The sequence below is a fragment of the Nematostella vectensis genome, chromosome 7, assembly GCF_932526225.1.
Source record: "Nematostella vectensis chromosome 7, jaNemVect1.1, whole genome shotgun sequence".
Classification (NCBI taxonomy): domain Eukaryota; kingdom Metazoa; phylum Cnidaria; class Anthozoa; order Actiniaria; family Edwardsiidae; genus Nematostella; species Nematostella vectensis.
The window spans coordinates 15,164,629-15,182,995 of NC_064040.1; the positions used below are offsets into that span (position 1 = coordinate 15,164,629).

Genomic DNA, 18,367 nt, shown 5'->3' on the forward strand with positions numbered 1-18,367 from the left:
ATTTAACTATTTGAGCAAATAAAAAATGGGGGTAACCGACTTCGTATTTCTGTCAAAGCGATTTTAAGTAAAAAACGCGCGCCTTTTGCTGTGTTTTCTTGTACAACTGTGGCGCGCGCGCGCACTTAATACCGAAAAAATTCGAACAAACAGCGCGCACCAGTTTGCATGTTTTCCCGAAAAATCTCATATGCTTTTTTGTGTGATTTTCTGTGAGATTTTGCAGTTTTGATGGCCCCCTTACATCCCCTCAGTGGCAGATTTCACCCTGATTTGTTCACATTTTATCAATAAGTCTGTCTTCTTAGGCCTTAGTGAACTGTGCTAATAAAAAAAAACTCCCCATCCCCTATTGTCAAGCCAGATCCACCCCTGAAATCAATTTTCTTTTCTTTGTGTTTCGCTGGGCGAGTCTCAACAAAGAAAGAGGGCCCGCTAATAGGGAAAAAATGTGTGCGTAGCTCGCAATATGTGCGCGGTCAAATAAGGCTCTCCCAGGGAGACTGGGTCAAGCCAATTGACCGCGCGGTTACCTAGCATAATCAAAATGGCGACGTGGCACGACTGACTAGAAATAACATCCGACGATAATTCTCCAATAAATCAGCTCTGTACCTCGAGAGGGACATATTTACACTCTCACTGAAACGATGGGGCTTTGTAAATGTCCGAAGAAGAAAGTCACCAATCAGTTTTGCTTTGAACATCGCGTAAATGTGTGTGAATACTGCCTCGTCTCGAGCCATTCGAGGGTAGGTCGGCTTGTGGCGCACTTTTGCACTGCGTTCTCTGAGGGTCTTGTTGATAATGAGATCCTGGATATGAAGAAAATTTTTTTTTTCTTAGTTTGTGAATGATATGGGGTAGCGACTATGCGTTATTATGCTAGAGAAAAAGTTAAGGGAATGTTTGTAGATTGAACTGTTTTGACTATTTGGTAGAGAGCTCATTCCAAAATGATTTTATCCCGGTTTTCATCCTGGAACGATTTCTCTTTCTACAACCAGTTCTCAATAAAACTCATTCCTGTTTCACGTGGGTGCAATGCAGAAGTCATCCTTGAATGAGACTCGTTTTGGAATGCACATCCCATTCGTATATCATATGGATCCATCTAGAGGACTGGTGGGGGGCGGGGGAGGGGTCATGCTGCCAGTAACCTATCAGATTGTGATAAGTAGCTGTTAATTATGGATCTTGTTTTTGTTGTGATTTCTTGTGGTTTGTTTATACCCTAGTGTAAAGTCGTATCTACACTGGTATTGATTTCTTGTGGTTTCTTCATTCCCTAGTGTATTCTAAAGTCATATCTGCACTAGAATCGATTTCTTGTGTGTTTTTTTTCATTCCCTAGTGTATTGTAAAGTCTTATCGAGACCATAATTTATTTCTTGTGGTTTCTTCATTTCATAGTGTATTGTAAAGTCATATCATCACTGTGATTTATTTCTTGTGGTTTCTTAATTCCCTAGTGTATTGTTAAGTCCTATCTACACTGGCTCCAAGACAGTGACTATAACCCAGTGTGCACTCTCTGTAATGGCAATCTCTCAGATGGGGATGTTGTCAGATTAATCTGTTATGGTGAGTAAGCTGTGGAACAGGAATGGCCTTAAGAGTTTCAGTAATTAATTCCAAAGGACAGACGGCATGCACTGCTAAATAATTCCTTGCTTCAATGACAATTGCAGTTCGAATTCCCTTAGGGGCAGCCCTTTGGAGTTATCTGCAGACTGCTTTTGGCCTCTCTTTGGGGCAAATCCAGGATATTGATGACAACCCATTTGCTTTTTAACAGATGTATTCCACTTGTCATGTATAAACAACTTTGCTCAGAGCTTGCCACCAAATACAGCACCTGCAGGGTATACTTGCCCTAACTGCAAGGTAAGTTATCAATTTCCGGCGTACATAAGATCAGTGACACCACGTTACTTGGCCATCTCGTTGCAACCCCTTTAGACACCTACATGTCAAGCTGTGCTGATTAACAATGTTCCTGTCATGGGAGTAATAATATTTTTTTATTGCTGTCATGGATAACATCACATCAAATGAACTTAGTGTGTAACTAAAAACTTGAGACTATCCACCCAATTTAAAAAAGGGCTTTGAGCCCAGGCAGACTCCATAAAACGTATGTACCAGTGTGCAGTCAGGCTCACAGCCGTTTATGCCCACCAGAATGTCATATTTCCACCGGAAAAGATGGTCTCCCCTGTTGTAGAGCAACTTAAACAAAAGCTGTCTGCTACTAGCTGGGCCAAGGCTGGTCTTGGGATACCTGTGGTAAGATATAGACCCTTTCATGGTTAAAATAACAATCCTTGGGAGACCTGTGGTTTTACACCAAAGAGAGGCTCAAACAGGTATTCATGTTTCTTCCCGCCAAAAGCAAGTAACACAAACAGAACACAACAACCTTTTTTTAAATTTATTTAATACTTCATTGCATAAACATGCCAAAATATGCCTGTTTAAGCTCTCTTTGGTGTAGGACCACAGGTTTCCCAAGTATAGTATTTCTAGCCACCCCAGTAAGGGGGATGATAGAATGTTAGCGCAGTGTATTGACAACCATCGACAGTTGTCCTTGTCAGGACTTATCAGCATGGTATACTGTAGCTGGAGTGTTTCAGATAAACTTAATCAGTAATTAATTACAGGGTAATTTTAACCTATGCAAATCAATGTTCTTTTAGGTGTTCGTAGTGATATAATGTTGCCATTAAATTAAATCGATGTTGAAACAAATCTTTTTTCTTATTTTTGAAACAGCTACCAGAGCAAACTCAAGTGCCATCCCAACAAATGATGTCCAATCAATTGCCGCAAGGTTTGTTCAAATTCTTCATGGGTACCACACACAGCTTACATTGTTTTCAGGGGTATAAATTATTTCTACATTGATGACTTTGAATACCCTGTAGAGAAGTGCAAAAAAGTGTAAAACAGCAATGATGTGTGAAATATTTAATAAGCAATCCTTCAAATTGGGACCCCTGTCCCACCATCAACAATGTACACACTAGAAATAATGCAATGCACTTTCACAGCCATAAAGTAAAGACGTTTATTCTTGGACATATAATAACTTCCAAACCCAAAATGTTTCTTATTGCTAGACCTATTACTGGTTTACACATTAACTGCAAACAAAGAAATTGCACTTTTGTGTAAAATGGAAGTCTGAACATGAGTGTAAAGTGGAAATCTGAACACGAGTGCCCACTTTTCGAGGTGCACCCTTTTACCCTCCCTTGCTCTAAATCCATAAAATCAAGGTGCAAAATTGAGCACCCTAGCTGTTTATTTATCTACAGCTACTCAAGCCCAATCTTACAACAAACCTGAGGTACAAACTCAGCAGGAGATGTACTATAAGGCAGCCACAGCATCCCGGCTAGAACAGAGACCTCAGAGGGATCACATCATCCAGATGAGCCAGCAGGCTGTTAATCCATCTGCCTTGCCCCAAGATGGTAGGCACAGGAATGTGATAATCTGGTTTGAGTTGGATGACTCACATGCTTCAATTTAATACTGTAAAAGCCATTCTCTCCAATAGGCCCCCCTTGAACCCCTCTTATTTTCAAATAAGTCCCCCTATCTCTATTAAGCCTGTCCTCCTCCCCTCTCTTTCTAAAAAGCATGACAAAATGTTTCCTAGGATAAAAGTGATTCTTTCTTGGTTTATACATTAAGTATGCCAAATGTCAATGTCAAATGGCTTCTTTAGTATCAGTTAGCAGTGCACAAGTATCTTTATAATGTCGTCTGGCAAGAGATCATTTACGTTGTTATGTTGTTTTTTTTGGTTTTAGCCATAAAAAAGAGAAATAAGCATGTCTCATAATATGAAATTTATATGATTTAGTGATCACCTTTCATTACAGTATTTGGGATAAATACTAGAATGCTATGAAAAAATGAAGGGGGAATCGTCATTTGCCTTGATAACGTTTATTGAAATAGGTGAATAAACATTCTATGATCACATCCCCTCCCTGTAACTTCCCCTTTTGAATCAAGGTCCCCAATTATGCCAATGCATCTTTCTTTTGCCAAGGTTCCTCTGCTTCCAGCCACTAATTTCTTCCCATGAGTTATTAATCAAGTCACATGGCTGTGACAGAAAAGAGAAATTCGATCAGAGAGCAATGATAACATTGCAGGTTGTGATTGTTACTCAGTTACACTTTTCCTTACTTTCTAGGTACAGTATCACGCAAAATACCAGAGAAGCGACCTGAAGAGTCTCTAAATACATCAGTTGACCATGACGAGAACAAATACCAGCGCCGGGGTGCCATAGACTGGTTCTCAAGGTGGTTTGGGTGAGTTCAGTACACAAATGGCTATTCATAAGAGGACCTGGACCAAAACTATAATGCATAAGCAAATTAGATGAAAAAAAGCATTCTAGATCACTCTGGTGTGTGATAAATCTAAAATTCAAACTTTTTTGTAGCTAGATGCGATAATAAACGTTCGGTGGAGATGGCATAAAAATCCTTTTTTGTTCCTTCGCACATTTTTATCAATTTTCAATATAATTGTCACGCTCAGGATTTCCAGTGAACAAATAAAATAATAAATTTGAAAGATAAACCCACTTTTAGGTGGGATGTTGAATAACGACAACACATACAATGTGGCTCAAGTTGAAGGCTTAAGGACATGACGAAAAAACCTGGAAAATTCGCAATTCGAGATAGAGGAAGAAGACACAATTTCTTACAATGGCCATCGGTTCCTTGTATTCCGCACTGATTTTTAAAACACAAATAACGTGAGGCCGAAATGCATATACCCAGACTTTCGCTTTTTAAGATATTTTTCCCTTGATCATTCTTGCACTATGTATGAGCTCAGGGACGAAAAGCTCAAATTTCAATGACACTTTACAAAAAGCCGCATCAATTTAAAAAAAAAAGCCGCACATGATATTTTTGTATTTTATTACTCACTAAGTACTTAGAGAAATTTTCCGCCTTATTAGATCTGAAATGAGCTTATTTGATGCGTTAAGTCATGTTTTTCTGTCATGTCAGGCTTAAGAGACTCATAGCTTAGATACGAAGTTATTTTTTGTGTGGAAACTGCTCCAGCCAGCATTGCGGGGACCAGTCTAAGAACACCAGTCTAAGAACACCAGTCTAAGAACACAAGCTGCCAGCAGTCGCAAATTGTAGATGGCAGCTTTTGATGTTTTTCTACATTTTCCCCCAGTACTTGAAACTTGGCGTGTTAGTTCTATGACTCTTCGGGCTTGTGCGCCGTTTTGTTGCTTTTGTTGAAGAAACATCGGGCGCCAAAAGCCAAAAGCGTAGAAAAGAATTCAGAGTTATTCCCGTGATGCTTTACGTTTCATCGTCCCGCCCGTGATGCATTGCGCGTAACGCCGTTTGATGACTGCATACGAGTGCGTTGCCTAATGATTTCTTTGCTGGTTTCAGGAATCGAGTGAACACAAAGAAGCAAACGTACGATGATCCGAACGCGTCACTCAAGCGCACCATGATGATATTCTTCCTGGTAATCCTCGCATTTGTAACTGTCACCGTCATCTTTACACGTGTTGGGAGGAACGCGGCTGCAAACGACCCCTTTTTAGACCCGCGGTCCAACCCGCACATCCGGGTAGAGAAAGACTCGTAGCGGCGACTAATAGAACCCACCAAAATGACGTAAGGACCCCTTCTGAGGCTCGCGGTCAAACCCGCACATCCGGGTACACAAAGACTCATAGCGGCGACTGATATAACCCACCAACCCTTGTGAGTGCCGCGGTACAACCCGCTTACCCATCAATATGACGTAACCTTAAGATTGATGCCTTATAAGGAGTGGACAACTGGTGCGGCTTGCGGCTTCCGACCTAAGCCACATAACATCCGAGCAGGTTATAGTGACTCATATTACCGGAGCTCCGCTCTGCCTCGATATAAACGTTTGGCACTGTTTTAGTGTTAACAGGATAATATTCCTGGGCAGCTTTTCGGGGGGCCAGCAATCTTAGAAACACACCGGGGGCCGGGCGAACGATCGCAAAGTACCCTGGGTCTCCGAGCAGGGTTCTGACGAAGGGCCACATTCATATGAAAACGATACCAAGAGTACTTATAAATAATAATAATAATTTGTAAAAAAAAAACCCTTTCTTATCCGGTTTTTAGCTCCAAAGGTTTCCAAGCCGATGTCTTGCGGCTCATGAATCGTAATAGTTGTTTTAGAAAAGTAGGCATTAGGCTAAGGGACCTTAGGCAGGTTTTTGTTGCAAGTTGATCTGTCTTCAGCAATCACGATCTCCCGAAGCCATTAAAATGTTGATTTTGCTGCAGACCAGTTTTCCTTGCAGTGATAAAACAAGTAACAAAATCAAGTTTAAATGCAAAAGTAGGATGGACTACTTTCTGAGACACTATTTTTCTGCAGCAAAACGATTTATTTCGAGTTGTTTTTGTCGGATGGTGAAACGCACACCATTGGTCCTCAACATTACTTGTTTTACACTGCCTTGATGATCTTAGATATTGAATTATGGCACAGTTTGTTTCTGTCTCTCTTTTAACGTTAAAAAAAAATTAAACTCGTGCAGTCAACCTTCGGTAGAGCAAAATTCATGTGTACATTTGAACCACTTACGGGGTTAGAAAAAATATCGAGTCCCTAATGCTTGCTTTTCTAAATATGACTTCAAAAGTCTTTCAATTTGTTAAATACTATCAGTAAGAATGAACAGATCACTATTGGAACAAAATAAATACATCAGATAAAGAAATACTTGTGTATCAGCATTTATTTACAAAGTTTAGATAAAAAATTAGACAAAATATTGCACTATAGGGAAGCGCTATTTGTACAAAATAAACTGATTTTATCTTTCGCATTCAGTTTGCGATAAACTGATTGACTTGACACCGTGTGGTTCTGTCGGCGCAAATGCCTATTGTCTGTTTCCTCAACCCTGAATGGCTCTCGGACGGTGCGACCTGTCTCTTCTCCATCCGCGCGGTTTTAGGATTCTCAACTTGTACTTTTAAAACATCTGACATTAAACGCCAGTATAAGTTATGATATACTACGCAAAAAAAAGCGGAGCTAAGAACGCAACATGAACTCAAATACTCGTTGCAGAACAGTCGCGCATGACATTCCCCTTCTTCTCAAGGTCATGCGCAAAGAGAAATCCGCCTCGCAAAGTTGGGCGTAGTTACCCTGGGTACCAAAGAGCCTTGAAGCGGCGACAACGCCTCGCGTAGAGCCTCTTGTACACAAGGTAGCGCATAGAAGGTCCCCTTTGCTCTTCCGCTGACCACGTGCGGGTTTTAGTATAGTAAGCTTACCTTTCTAACTACATTTACACTATATTTGTTTCTATGCTGAATGTGCCAGTTCTTCAGGACGAAATTCTAAGAATACTGCCTCGTAGATGATTCTGATCATGAACATGGCGAGGTTTAGGCCTAGGGAGAGAGCATTTAACTTTAGATAGAAATATGGTCTTCGGCCCGCATCCCTTTCAAGACAATCATACTATTTTCTCTCGATATTCCCATGCATCAACATGCAAGTGCAGCCGAGATCATCAACCCACAGAGGATATTACAAAAAACCCGGTAAAATATTTAGTTCTAACAACATGTCAAGCTTGGATTTGTGTTATGCAAGGCGATTGACTTTGAATGAAAAAAAGCCACGGTTTGTTGCGTAAGTTTTCTGGCGCTTTGGTTTGCGCAACCGAGAGCCCATGGCAATAATTAGGAGCGTACAACGGACTCAATTTCTTAGAAATTGTTATTTTTATTATATTAACACAAGTAGCCTAGGCTCATAGCGAGTCTATAGCCGAGAGCAGCCTACTCAGCCGTCCGCTCCAATTAAGTACAGTTGGTCCTCTTATAAGCGAGTTGGTAATATTTATACATTAACTTTTCTCTCATCTCTTACCTGTTGAAGCAATGCTTATATAAAATCCTACGAGTTGATCCGATAACCCGTTATACACACACCCTAAGGCGCCCATGCAAAATGCTACGCAATGCATGAACTAAAAAAAGAAGATAAATCAAAGGGAAAGTTGAAAACTGGTTATAAAATGATACATTCCTGTACCTAGGATAATATTTTTATTTCTAATACTTACTAATATAAGAAATGTGATGCCGTAAGATGTGTTCTCCGGTGTCTCGAGCCTCTTTGTAGCGACGAAATCGTTGACCAAGACGCTGAACAACACGATGCAAAGGATCAAAGATAAGGTCGGGTAGATCTCCTTACGATGTAGTTGAGTTCCTCGGAACTTAAACTAAAAGAGACAAACGCATTTATTTTTCCAATACCAATGCTTGACAGAAACATTATAAAAAAAAACGTGTGTATAAAATGATTGAAACAAATATATAATTCCTACCATTTGTCATGTTTGGTGAGAATTCTTTAGTTTTTTGTGTTTCTGGTGGCTCCAGGATTAATTCGGAACGTTTTCGTTCGCACATGTGGATCGTGCAAGTCTCAGAACTTGGAACACTGGCTATTACGTCACTGATTAGAAGACATCTCCGAGCGTTGCCGTAGAAACGAAACTTTAGTGGAAAAAAGTCACATTCGTATTTGCTGCCAATACGCATAGAGTTTGATAGGGTTCTTTTAGAGCAAAGTTTATAACTATTAAACATTTTAGAAATCACAATACATCGCTTTAGGCGGCCAGTTTACTTTATATGCCGGGTTTCCTGTGTAATCGCAGGCTCAGCAACAGCGGGCTTTCAATTCAAGATGGCGGACGAAGCGTGGTGGAATCGCCGTCTGTCTACAAACCAAACTCTTCTTCCGGGAGTAAGCTGTCATCTTAAAGTTGAAGATTTAGGTAAGAAAAATGCCACATATAACTCATCAGACTAAGAAAGTTTGAAATATATATTTTTTAAAGATATTTTTAATACTATCTATTTTGTAATCATGCATGTAATTAAAGTTATTAAGTAAATACATTTTCTAGATGTGATAAAAACTGCCAAGCATGAACTCTCTCTGCTTAGCTGTAATTTAATGAAGAATCAGTTATGGACTGAGATGCGAATACTCCATGCTGTCATCTACAAGAACAACAACCAGCACAAAAAGGAGAAATACTTTCAAGGACTAAAAAAAGTGAGTGAATCAAATATGACCTGATGTTAAGTTTGGGAACTATTGAAATGGTTATGATTTTATTTGTGACGATGATAATGGGTGATGTTAAACGTTGATGGTTGTGGTAATGAAGGTTTTCATAGACCATGATGATCATTAATGATGTTGGTGATGACAATTTTGATGTTAATGATGATAATGATGGCAATAATAATAATAATGATGATAATTGATGATGAAGGTGATAATTGTGAGCCAGGGGTATATCAGAGGGTTGGAAGAACCCCCACATGACTTGTGACTCTAATGGAGAAAAATTTATTACCACTTCAAGCTAGGGTGAGCTACCTAAGAGAAATGGTCTGCTAAATGGGTAAACCAGCACCCCCTCCCCCCTCCCGCTCAAAATCTTATTTCTTGGCCTGAGTGGTAATGATAGGCAAGGACGATGCTATGTGGTGTTTGTCGTTTGAAGATGCTTTGTGTTATTTGTGGCAATGATGGGCAAAATCACAGGAGTCACAGAAGCAAAGACCCCATTCAAGGGGAGCAGTGGACTGTCTAGGGGGGGGGGGGCTTTTGAGGCTGAAAGCCCCCTATGATGGAAAAGAAGGCTAATATAAAGAAAGTGACCTTTTTATCACGGGTAATATTGCAACCCCCCTTACTTCATGTTGCAATCCCTCACCACCCCTTCCCCCCTTTAGAAGACCCTTGATTCACTCCTGGGGATGGAATCGAAAGTGTCATAAGATTTGTTGGAATTTTTTGTGATGATTTTAATTTTTCGTGAAGATATTAATGGCCAAACTCCCTCCTAGATCCACAAGTATTTGAATAGCTTGGAACAGATGTCCCTAGGGAGTACACTGGTATCTCTGGTGAAGCAACTGCCAAAGTAATGGCCTCAATTTCTTATCATTTACATAAAATCAAGGCTTAGTTAAATTTCTTAGTTATGTTACATCATCTTTTTGCTTAAAGAATCAAACAAGAATCTCCACCCATAGCTGGCCTATCACTGCCTTGTGTGAGATCAGTGGAAAACATGCTTGTGCAATTCATTGGCGCTGCAAAGTTGGCCTTTCAAGTAAGGAAATCTATTTAATAGACCATTTTCACCCCTTTATTTGGCACTCACTGTCTTGTTGACATTGAGAAATGGGAAACTGATTTTAACGAAAGCCGGGCAGCTTGGAGACTAATGTTGCAGAAGCTACGTCACCTTAGGGGAAGGGGGCATGGGGTCTTGGAAAGTCTTAACAATGTCCTGACGTGTGAAGATGTGTAAAAAGCCCTGAAATCGCCTCAGGGGCCCTTCGTCAGAAAGGCTGAAACAAGGTTTGCAGACCAACTATCAATAGGCAGCTACAGGCATGTTAAACTTTGTACATTTGAGGATTCAGCAAATTCATGTTTGCTTCCATTTTTTTGTATACTACTATGCCAAATTTGTTAAGTGATGTCCCCTTGTCTTTTTTCTAGATTATTGAGTATTCAAAAACTATATTTCAGTATCCTTTCTATTTATGTTTCCATATTGGTGTTTATTTGTTTTCTAATAATATACAGTAAGCAAAAAAGACTCAAACTCTGTTGGATGTGTATTGGGGGTAAGAAGCATTCAATGCAGGCCTTCCTGCTTGTTGTTAATGCCAACTACCTCTTTAGCCTCCTTTCTCAAAGTGACCTTTTTCTTCTAGAATATGTAATTATTTTCTTATAGTCATGATCAATGTTTCCTTGATAAATGATACTAGACTTGTAATGGGTCAAATGGTGCTGGGCTTTTTCCTGAGATTTCATGTTGTGAATGCTTCTTGTATCAGCAGATTGAGGTAAGAGCTAAAATAAAATTATGTCCACTTGCCTTATTGTCCCAAATTAAAATTTGTTTGTATTCTTCCTTTAGTATCCTGTTAAAAGATTTTTGTCAAAATCTATTTGATGGCTATAAATGCTTATTTGAACTCATCAAAGTCTTGAGAACTGCTCAAAATGTGAGTACACATCTAATTGAATTATCTAAATTCGTTTTTGTCATAGTGGCACATTCTTATAGGCTATAGTTCTCTTTGAAAATAAGATATTTGCTTTTAGTAATAAAGTAAATTAAATCCTCTTGAATCCATGTGAAATTTAACCCATCCTACAGTAAAAAGAGATTAATTTTATTCTTAAAACTTCAAATATTGCAGGGGAGGTTTTACTATTGACTTATAAAAATGAGCGGGCATTGTTTTGGCAAATAAAACAGTACAAGGCAGGCTGTATGCATAACTGTAGCACCAGTAGCTAAGGGAAGGGACAACAATGTGATGCTGTCTGTGATGTCAATTTACAGGCAGATTTAAGTGAAACTTTACATCTTCCTACTTGCCTGAAGACGTGGTTAGGTACTGACAAATCTGTAGATGAAGTTCAAAGGTAATGACATGAGAAATCAATTTACAATCAATTGACTAACTTATTAGAGGACTGTACTTACAAATTTGCGATTCATATCCACAGTGTTGATGAAGACACAGTAAAATCCACAGCCAACCAAAGTGTTTCCCTTCTTGATAAACTGTTTGCCGAAAGTCCCGTGACTGATAACAAGCCAAGAGCTAAATCTTCTACAATGCTACCATCATCTGATTCAAATGATGTTGGAGGTCAGTGAATCTGAAATGTAGTTTTCAGAATTTGTTTGTACAGTACTCCCTTGTCTAAATACTGTTTTCCCCTCTCTTCATCCCTCAACTTCCATCTCTTTCCCACCCTCCCTCTCCCTCTTTTCATTCCATTTCATGGCTGTAGCAATCTTCGAATTATTGGGGAGGGGGGGGGGGGGAGGCAAGAAAACAGAAACATTAGAAAACATCAGAAACATAAACATTAGAAAACAATGGGGGGCACCGGCACGCCCCTACTGGTCCTTTCCTTGTATTTTTTAAAGATATTTGGGGGGGGGGCATATGCCCCCAGTGCCCCACCCCCTGCTACGGCCCTGCATTTGAAATTTATTCAACCTTGTTTTTTAACAGAAGTGGTGTCACTAGATGAGTATATGCCACATGGCAGATTGGTATGTTATTTCATGATAATTATGTTTAAATACTTGTGTGGGTACCTACTGCATAGATTTCACATTGGTTTACATTGTTTCCTTTGCAGATAAAGGAAGAAAAATGTGTAAAAGAATCATCAAACTCAATCACAGCTCCTATCCAGAACACATTAGAGCGGAGGAGTCTAAGTTACAAGGGTTTGGCTGCTGCTAGGCATGGCAGACATTCAAGAGGAAAACAAGGTGTGACCAAAGGGCTTTATCAAAGAAAAACCAATAAAGATGATAGAGTGGGACACATAACAAGTCTTGTGGATTTCAAGCCAAAAATGCACAGAATAGCAAAACTCTACCAAAATCAACTAGCAATGTTGGACAAGGAGAAGTTCCAATCAAATGATGTTACATCCAAGAAGTTATTTTATTCACTTTTGCGCTGGAAACATTGCAAGAGAAAGAGTTTTGTTAACAGGTGGAAACAGAGAACTGGCCACAGGATTAAGAGATCTGAGAAAACATCTAAAGTTAGGATTAATAATGTGAATGCTAAAAGGAAGGAAAAACTTGCTGATTGTAGCAAGGGTTGTGTAGACCATCAACCTGTAGCAATGAAGAGTTTGATGGGTAAAAACAATAATGCAGAAATTGAGGTAGGAACTCTGGATCTTTTTCAAAGTCATGACACTCTTGAACAAAATAGTAAAGTCTCAACAAGTTGTAAAGGGGTTGATATTGATGACATCTTCAATGCTTTAGGTGTTTGAGGAACAAAATACTACAACTATACTGGTCAACCATTGTTATAAAAAGTTAATTTATTAATTTTTTTCTTCACACTACTTCAAAATGAAGCTTTATACTTTCTTTATTGTGAGGATACCGTCATCGATTGATAGCGCCAGAGGTGGATCTAGGAGGTAGCATCTTCGCCCCTCCTTTGCACAAGATATATAACAAATTTTAAAACTATCAAGAGATAAAACTTACTGATGTTTATACCCAAAGGTTTGATTTAAGCAGCTGCCTTGTATTTTTTAAAGAGGGAGTTCTCTTTATCTTTAGATCCACCCTTAGTGCTATTCCATAATCTTCTAAGATTGAATTCATATACCATGTACATTTAGTGAGCTGAACATGAAACTAGAGTTCACAATGTACGTACAGAGTACACCATGACGAATGTCATCAAGTGCCATTAATCTGTGAGAACGCTTAAAAATCATAAAAATGGAATTATATATTATTGATATCAACAGCAGTTTTTTGTTAAAAGCACTCTCTTAAACATTTAATTGGACGTGTTTTGAAAGTGTCAAGTTTGTCAACATTAAGACAATGTCAGGCCCTATTACCTTTTTTCAGGTAAACTTAGAATGACCCCTCTGTAAATGTTTATAAGAAGTTATCCAGGCCTATAGCCTGGTGGGTTCCCATGAGCTCACCCTCCCTTCACTCACCTGTATGGTCTACTCAAATTAAAGAAAAGGACTACTGTAACTTACTTGAGGAAGCATGTCAAAACAATGGGCTTTACCCTGGTGTAATTAACATTCCTAGAGCACACCTTTGTATTCAGCTATCTTCAAGATGATTCGTCCTACCATTTGTTATACCAAGCAAAAATTCACAGGTTCTTACACCTGGAATGAGCCAGAAAATGGGTCACTAAATGTTCAATTCCCCCTTCCCTAATACTCCTGGCTACTGGAACTGATCAGTATTGTACTATGATAAACAAATGCATTATGTCATCTATATCCATTATGTCTGGAGTTATTGTATTTATGTTTGATTTATGTTCTAGGTTATCCGCTTTCTTAGGCTTGGCTTAGATTAAAATCCTATATTGTATTAAAATACCATGGATTTTTCCATGTCCAATTTTGTCACTAAGCTACTTTCTGAATAAGCTTTGGCAAATTATGGGCCAAACGTAATGATGAAAATTTGTTTAGATTGTTTATATATGTACTGTAATCATTTCTGTTGTGCAAGAGAGTTCCCTTAGCATAGGAAGAGCTTGCTAAAGGGCTTTCCTTTGTCTTGCCAAAAGCTTACTTAGAATTGTTCATCAAAAACTTGAGACCAGAAACTTGGCAAAGTTCAAATCTCCACTATCCCCCCCCCCTCTATTTGTACTTTTAATTAGGCTCTTGACCTCCTACAGGGCTTCTGGAATTACGCGCTTGTGCGGAAGCGCGTAATTTGGCTTTTTCCACGTAATCCACAAATTTCCGCGTAATCCAGCATAATTGGGCTAAATTTTGAAAGACAAAACATTTAATTGCACAGCTGATGTGTTCTTTTAGGGTTCTTACCTCTATTTCTCGTAAAAAATAAGGGAGATATTCTTCGTAAGAGTGCGATATTTCGAACTGAATTTCGAAAACAAATAAAATGACTAGGCGCTCTTGGCTTAACCGAGAAGGCCTAGGACTAATAAATAAATACCTTTTTTTATTGGCTGGTGGCTAGGAGCAAATTTAATCTTGCCTAAGACATTTTCACGCAAAAAAATAACCTTTTAAAGTTATTTAGTGTTTTCCTTCGGTACAAAATGTAGTTTGGGCGTAACAGTCGATATTCTGTGTAATATAGCGCATAAATCAGTACAAAATCCAGCAAAATTTTGATTTTTAAAGAAAAATGTATTGCAAAATCCCACGTAATTTAGTACGTAATGATTGATTTTCCACGTAATTTAGCAAAGAATCCCGCATAATTTTGAGGGTTTTTTTCGCGGAATTCCAGAAGCCCTGCTCCTACTTCAAACAGCTGCTTTCTTAATTAGCTTTGGCAAAATATCGGCCAAAAGTAATTATGAAAATATGTTAATTATTACTATATAATCATTTCTGTTGTGCAAGTAGAGTTCCTTAGCAGAGGGAAGGCTTGCTAAAGGTCTCTCTTTTTTCTTGCCAGAATTGTTCATTAAAAACTTGTGACCAGCAACTTGACTAAGTTCAAATCTCCACTTTTCCCTCCCAACCCCCCTATTTTCCCTATTAATTGGGCTCTCAACTTCCTACTTCAAACAACATCTTTATTGCCTGTAAAGAAAGAGAGATTTTAGAGATGGTTAGTAACTATAAGTGGCTTAGGCAGAGTTGAAACCCAGAAGTCAGTTTGAGTTAGCTGGGAGTTATGTAAATTCCATTGTAAATGCCAATTACCAAAAAGAGTGTATGGTTAGGTACATACCCTCTGCATAGCTGCTATCCAGGCTAATCCAGACTTCTTCTCAGCTTCTGATGTTCCAATTGCATGAAGCTTTACCTCCATCACTTCAGCTCTTTCCTTGTACTTTAGTATTATGCCGCTTACACGATCATCTACAACAACATCACTTCAGTATTATGACACTTACACGATCATCTACAATCACAACACTTTAGAGTTACGACACTTTCACTGTCATCTACAATCACAACACTTTAGAGTTACGACACTTTCACTGTCATCTACAATCACAACACTTTAGAGTTACGACACTTTCACTGTCATCTACAATCACAACACTTTAGAGTTACGACACTTTCACTGTCATCTACAATCACAACACTTTGGAGTTACGACACTTTCACTGTCATCTACAATCACAACACTTTAGATTCATACCACTTTGGTGGTCGTCTTCAACCACAATACTTTGGAATTATGCTGCTTACATGGTCAACCACAACAGAAAGGGGGGATGTTTGGGGGGTCTAATTACCGCAATACTGCACAAAATTTTCGAAAATACTGCAGTAATAATACGAAATATCGCACCTGCGGTGTTTCAAAATACTGCATCACTGCATGTTTTCTTTGCTTTTTTTACAGCAATCTTATAGAAAAAGGGCCAATACCGCAAATCCCAATGCCCCCCCCCACCAGAAAAATGAGCAATAAAGTTCTTACCTGGGTTGTCAGCAATCAGCTGAACTGACACAAGACGAGAAAGCTCAATGGGTTCATGGTAGGCATCTCCATCACATTCAAACAGAATCTCCCTTAGAATAAAACCAAATACATAATGATCCTGTTAACTGTAGCTCACAAACTACAAACATAACATTACTTGAATCCCAGCTAAAGTGGAACCTGGATTCTACGATGTGACTTGGGAGAAAGAAAGTGTATCATAAAATCTAGGTATCCTCAGAAAGAGGTCCTCGATTTTTCAATATTTAAGGGAAAATCCTTTGAAAATATTGTTGTAGCGAGGTCAGGTTAATTATTAACTTTAACACAATAATAATATTGTTACTAACTGTACTCTGTGTAAGACTGTACAGTTACTCTCTGTAAACTGTAATCTGCATTTCACAAGATCTGTCAAGTTTGTACAGATGTGGTGTCTTGTTGATAGAAGAATCAGTAATACTGTTGTTGTATCGAGGTCAAAATTACGCTTGGGAGAACAGATTTGTATCATAAAATCGAGAATATTGTTGTATCCAATATTGTTAGATCAAGGTAATTTCTCATACATTTCACTTTATTTCCGAAGGGAGAAAGGAGCGTCATCGTAAAATAGAGGTTATCGTAAAATCCAGGTTCCACTGTAACTGAAACTATTTTTGGTTATCGCAATTGAAGAAAGTTAAATTACTTTTATTCTTGTTTATTTATTCTTGAGTTAGTTCCATCAAGCACATACTGTATGGATTAAGATAATTTATTCATAAGTTATGTGAAAATGTGGGCATCTAATATATTTAAAAAATCAACCCTGATCACTTTAATCTCTGCTAACACTATTGATATTTCTCTCCCCTCAGCACTTGGGTTAGAGAGCCCCCACACTTTATAATTTCATATCTTACTGATGTATTCAGTACCTGTGTGTGTTGTGTTCCAGTTTGCAATTGAAGGTGAGAGGGGCTGAATTGTCCACAATGAAGTTTGCACCTAACATAAACAATAATATTCAGTACATTAGCAATCCACACATACATAAACAATAATATTCAGTACATTAGCAATCCACACATACATAAACAATAATATTCAGTACATTAGCAATCCACACAACATAAACAATAATATTCAGTACATTAGCAATCCACACATACATAAATTCCCTGCCATCTTAGCGCAGTTCAGTTGTGCTTCAAAAATGTTGTAAAATGATTTTTTAGTATACAGTAGTAAAGTGATTCTGTCAAGACATACCATTGCAAAGAATCTTTAAATGTTTGTGAAAAAACTCTTCTTCCCTCTTTGCGACATGTGAACATTCTTCGCAAACCCTGACAGGATCGATGAATGACAGTCGTTCCAACATCACCTTGTGGTCACAACAGCCGCCACAGTATATTCTACCACACCTACGACAATGGTGCTGTTTTAAGGTAAAACAACAATTACTAAAATGTACCCTGTAAATATTTTAAATCAATAATATTGTGTATTGATTTTTACCAAATCTAAAGGGTAGAAGAACCTTAACCAAATTGGAATAGAATAAAAAGAAAAACGCAGAGATAATTATTTTTAATGACGACCTTTAGAGAGAAATCAAAAGAAAGTGTTTTGTGCAAAAAATACGTCAAAAGAAAGTATTTTTCGTTAGATTATGAACAGAATTTAGTTTATTTTCTCCCAAAAAAAACATTGCATAAGTCGAGAAATGACTTTTCTTTCCTTGGCCGAACAAACCCATATCATTATTAGAAAACACAACAGACTGAAAGACCACAAAATAAAAACCAATCACGACACAGAGGCCTACCCTGCGATGCGTGAAATCGAACTTCCGATTACACTTCACACAGTTTGGGAACTGCAAAGAGAATCTACAATCACACTACACTTTACAGTAAAGACATGTCGTTTCTCGTGGAACATACAGCTATAATATTCTACAATATAAAAATGTTTAATACGCGATTGTTACAGGTTCAGAATAGATTGCAAATTTTAAATGGTTGTCCTAGAATACCGCTAGCTAACGTTACCAATGCATCGTCTTCCCAGTGAGGCTCTTCCAGCATGAAAGGCGACCTCTCGGCCTCGGAGGAGACCATTCTTAGCCCGCTTTTGCCTTTTAGCAGTTGTTTGCTGGAAGACATTTTGTGCTTCGTAAATCGCAAAACAAGAACCCAGCGGACTGCAATCTAAAATCTGCGGGCTCATTTAATCAATGAAACCTCGGATTTTTTCCCGCGAAAAAAAAATAAAACAATATTT

General features: G+C 38.5%; 4 protein-coding genes across 4 annotated transcripts; 2 read left to right on the plus strand and 2 right to left on the minus strand.

Moving 5' to 3' along the window:
• The first annotated feature begins 527 nt into the window (after nt 1–527).
• On the plus strand, nt 528–6,784 carry LOC5511861 (zinc finger protein-like 1 homolog). Its single transcript, XM_032381212.2, has 8 exons — nt 528–752; nt 1,473–1,584; nt 1,799–1,887; nt 2,185–2,289; nt 2,779–2,836; nt 3,324–3,482; nt 4,217–4,337; nt 5,460–6,784. The coding sequence occupies exons 1-8, from the start codon at nt 651–653 to the stop codon at nt 5,659–5,661; spliced, it is 948 nt and encodes a 315-aa protein (XP_032237103.2). The 5' UTR covers nt 528–650; the 3' UTR covers nt 5,662–6,784.
• Nucleotides 6,785–8,754, minus strand: LOC116618001. Its single transcript, XM_032381215.2, has 4 exons — nt 8,417–8,754; nt 8,150–8,311; nt 7,954–8,053; nt 6,785–7,469 (listed from the first exon to the last, which is right to left on the minus strand). The coding sequence occupies exons 1-4, from the start codon at nt 8,417–8,419 to the stop codon at nt 7,381–7,383; spliced, it is 354 nt and encodes a 117-aa protein (XP_032237106.1). The 5' UTR covers nt 8,420–8,754; the 3' UTR covers nt 6,785–7,380.
• LOC5511894 lies at nt 7,463–13,443 on the plus strand. The gene is made up of 12 exons (XM_001632221.3): nt 7,463–7,622; nt 8,753–8,872; nt 9,005–9,156; nt 9,960–10,036; nt 10,123–10,228; nt 10,624–10,652; nt 10,899–10,976; nt 11,051–11,138; nt 11,483–11,565; nt 11,650–11,795; nt 12,168–12,208; nt 12,298–13,443. The coding sequence occupies exons 1-12, from the start codon at nt 7,571–7,573 to the stop codon at nt 12,952–12,954; spliced, it is 1,629 nt and encodes a 542-aa protein (XP_001632271.2). The 5' UTR covers nt 7,463–7,570; the 3' UTR covers nt 12,955–13,443.
• On the minus strand, nt 12,988–18,297 carry LOC5511893 (zinc finger FYVE domain-containing protein 21). The gene is made up of 7 exons (XM_032381213.2): nt 18,136–18,297; nt 17,910–17,960; nt 17,351–17,519; nt 17,017–17,086; nt 16,094–16,185; nt 15,392–15,522; nt 12,988–15,240 (listed from the first exon to the last, which is right to left on the minus strand). The coding sequence occupies exons 1-7, from the start codon at nt 18,247–18,249 to the stop codon at nt 15,208–15,210; spliced, it is 660 nt and encodes a 219-aa protein (XP_032237104.1). The 5' UTR covers nt 18,250–18,297; the 3' UTR covers nt 12,988–15,207.
• Between the last annotated feature and the right edge of the window lie 70 nt (nt 18,298–18,367).

What these genes read in the sequence shown, in the direction of transcription:
- LOC5511861 (XM_032381212.2), top strand. Translation starts at nt 651, where the DNA reads ATGGGGCTTTGTAAATGTCCGAAGAAGAAAGTCACCAATCAGTTTTGC. An exon ending in ATACTTGCCCTAACTGCAAG is followed by an intron (nt 1,888 to 2,184) that starts GTAAGTTATCAA and finishes TATGCCCACCAG; the next exon opens with AATGTCATATTTCCACCGGA. An exon ending in CTGGTCTTGGGATACCTGTG is followed by an intron (nt 2,290 to 2,778) that starts GTAAGATATAGA and finishes TTTTTGAAACAG; the next exon opens with CTACCAGAGCAAACTCAAGT.
- LOC5511894 (XM_001632221.3), top strand. Translation starts at nt 7,571, where the DNA reads ATGCAAGTGCAGCCGAGATCATCAACCCACAGAGGATATTACAAAAAA. An exon ending in AGGATATTACAAAAAACCCG is followed by an intron (nt 7,623 to 8,752) that starts GTAAAATATTTA and finishes GTGTAATCGCAG; the next exon opens with GCTCAGCAACAGCGGGCTTT. An exon ending in TCTGTAGATGAAGTTCAAAG is followed by an intron (nt 11,566 to 11,649) that starts GTAATGACATGA and finishes TCATATCCACAG; the next exon opens with TGTTGATGAAGACACAGTAA.
- LOC116618001 (XM_032381215.2), bottom strand. An exon ending in GCATCACATTTCTTATATTA is followed by an intron (nt 8,054 to 8,149) that starts GTAAGTATTAGA and finishes TTCTTTTTTTAG; the next exon opens with TTCATGCATTGCGTAGCATT. An exon ending in TATAAGCATTGCTTCAACAG is followed by an intron (nt 7,470 to 7,953) that starts GTAAGAGATGAG and finishes CTCTCTCCCTAG; the next exon opens with GCCTAAACCTCGCCATGTTC.
- LOC5511893 (XM_032381213.2), bottom strand. Translation starts at nt 18,249, where the DNA reads ATGTCTTCCAGCAAACAACTGCTAAAAGGCAAAAGCGGGCTAAGAATG. An exon ending in CTGGAACACAACACACACAG is followed by an intron (nt 16,186 to 17,016) that starts GTACTGAATACA and finishes TTTTATTCTAAG; the next exon opens with GGAGATTCTGTTTGAATGTG. An exon ending in GGATAGCAGCTATGCAGAGG is followed by an intron (nt 15,241 to 15,391) that starts GTATGTACCTAA and finishes CTTTCTTTACAG; the next exon opens with GCAATAAAGATGTTGTTTGA.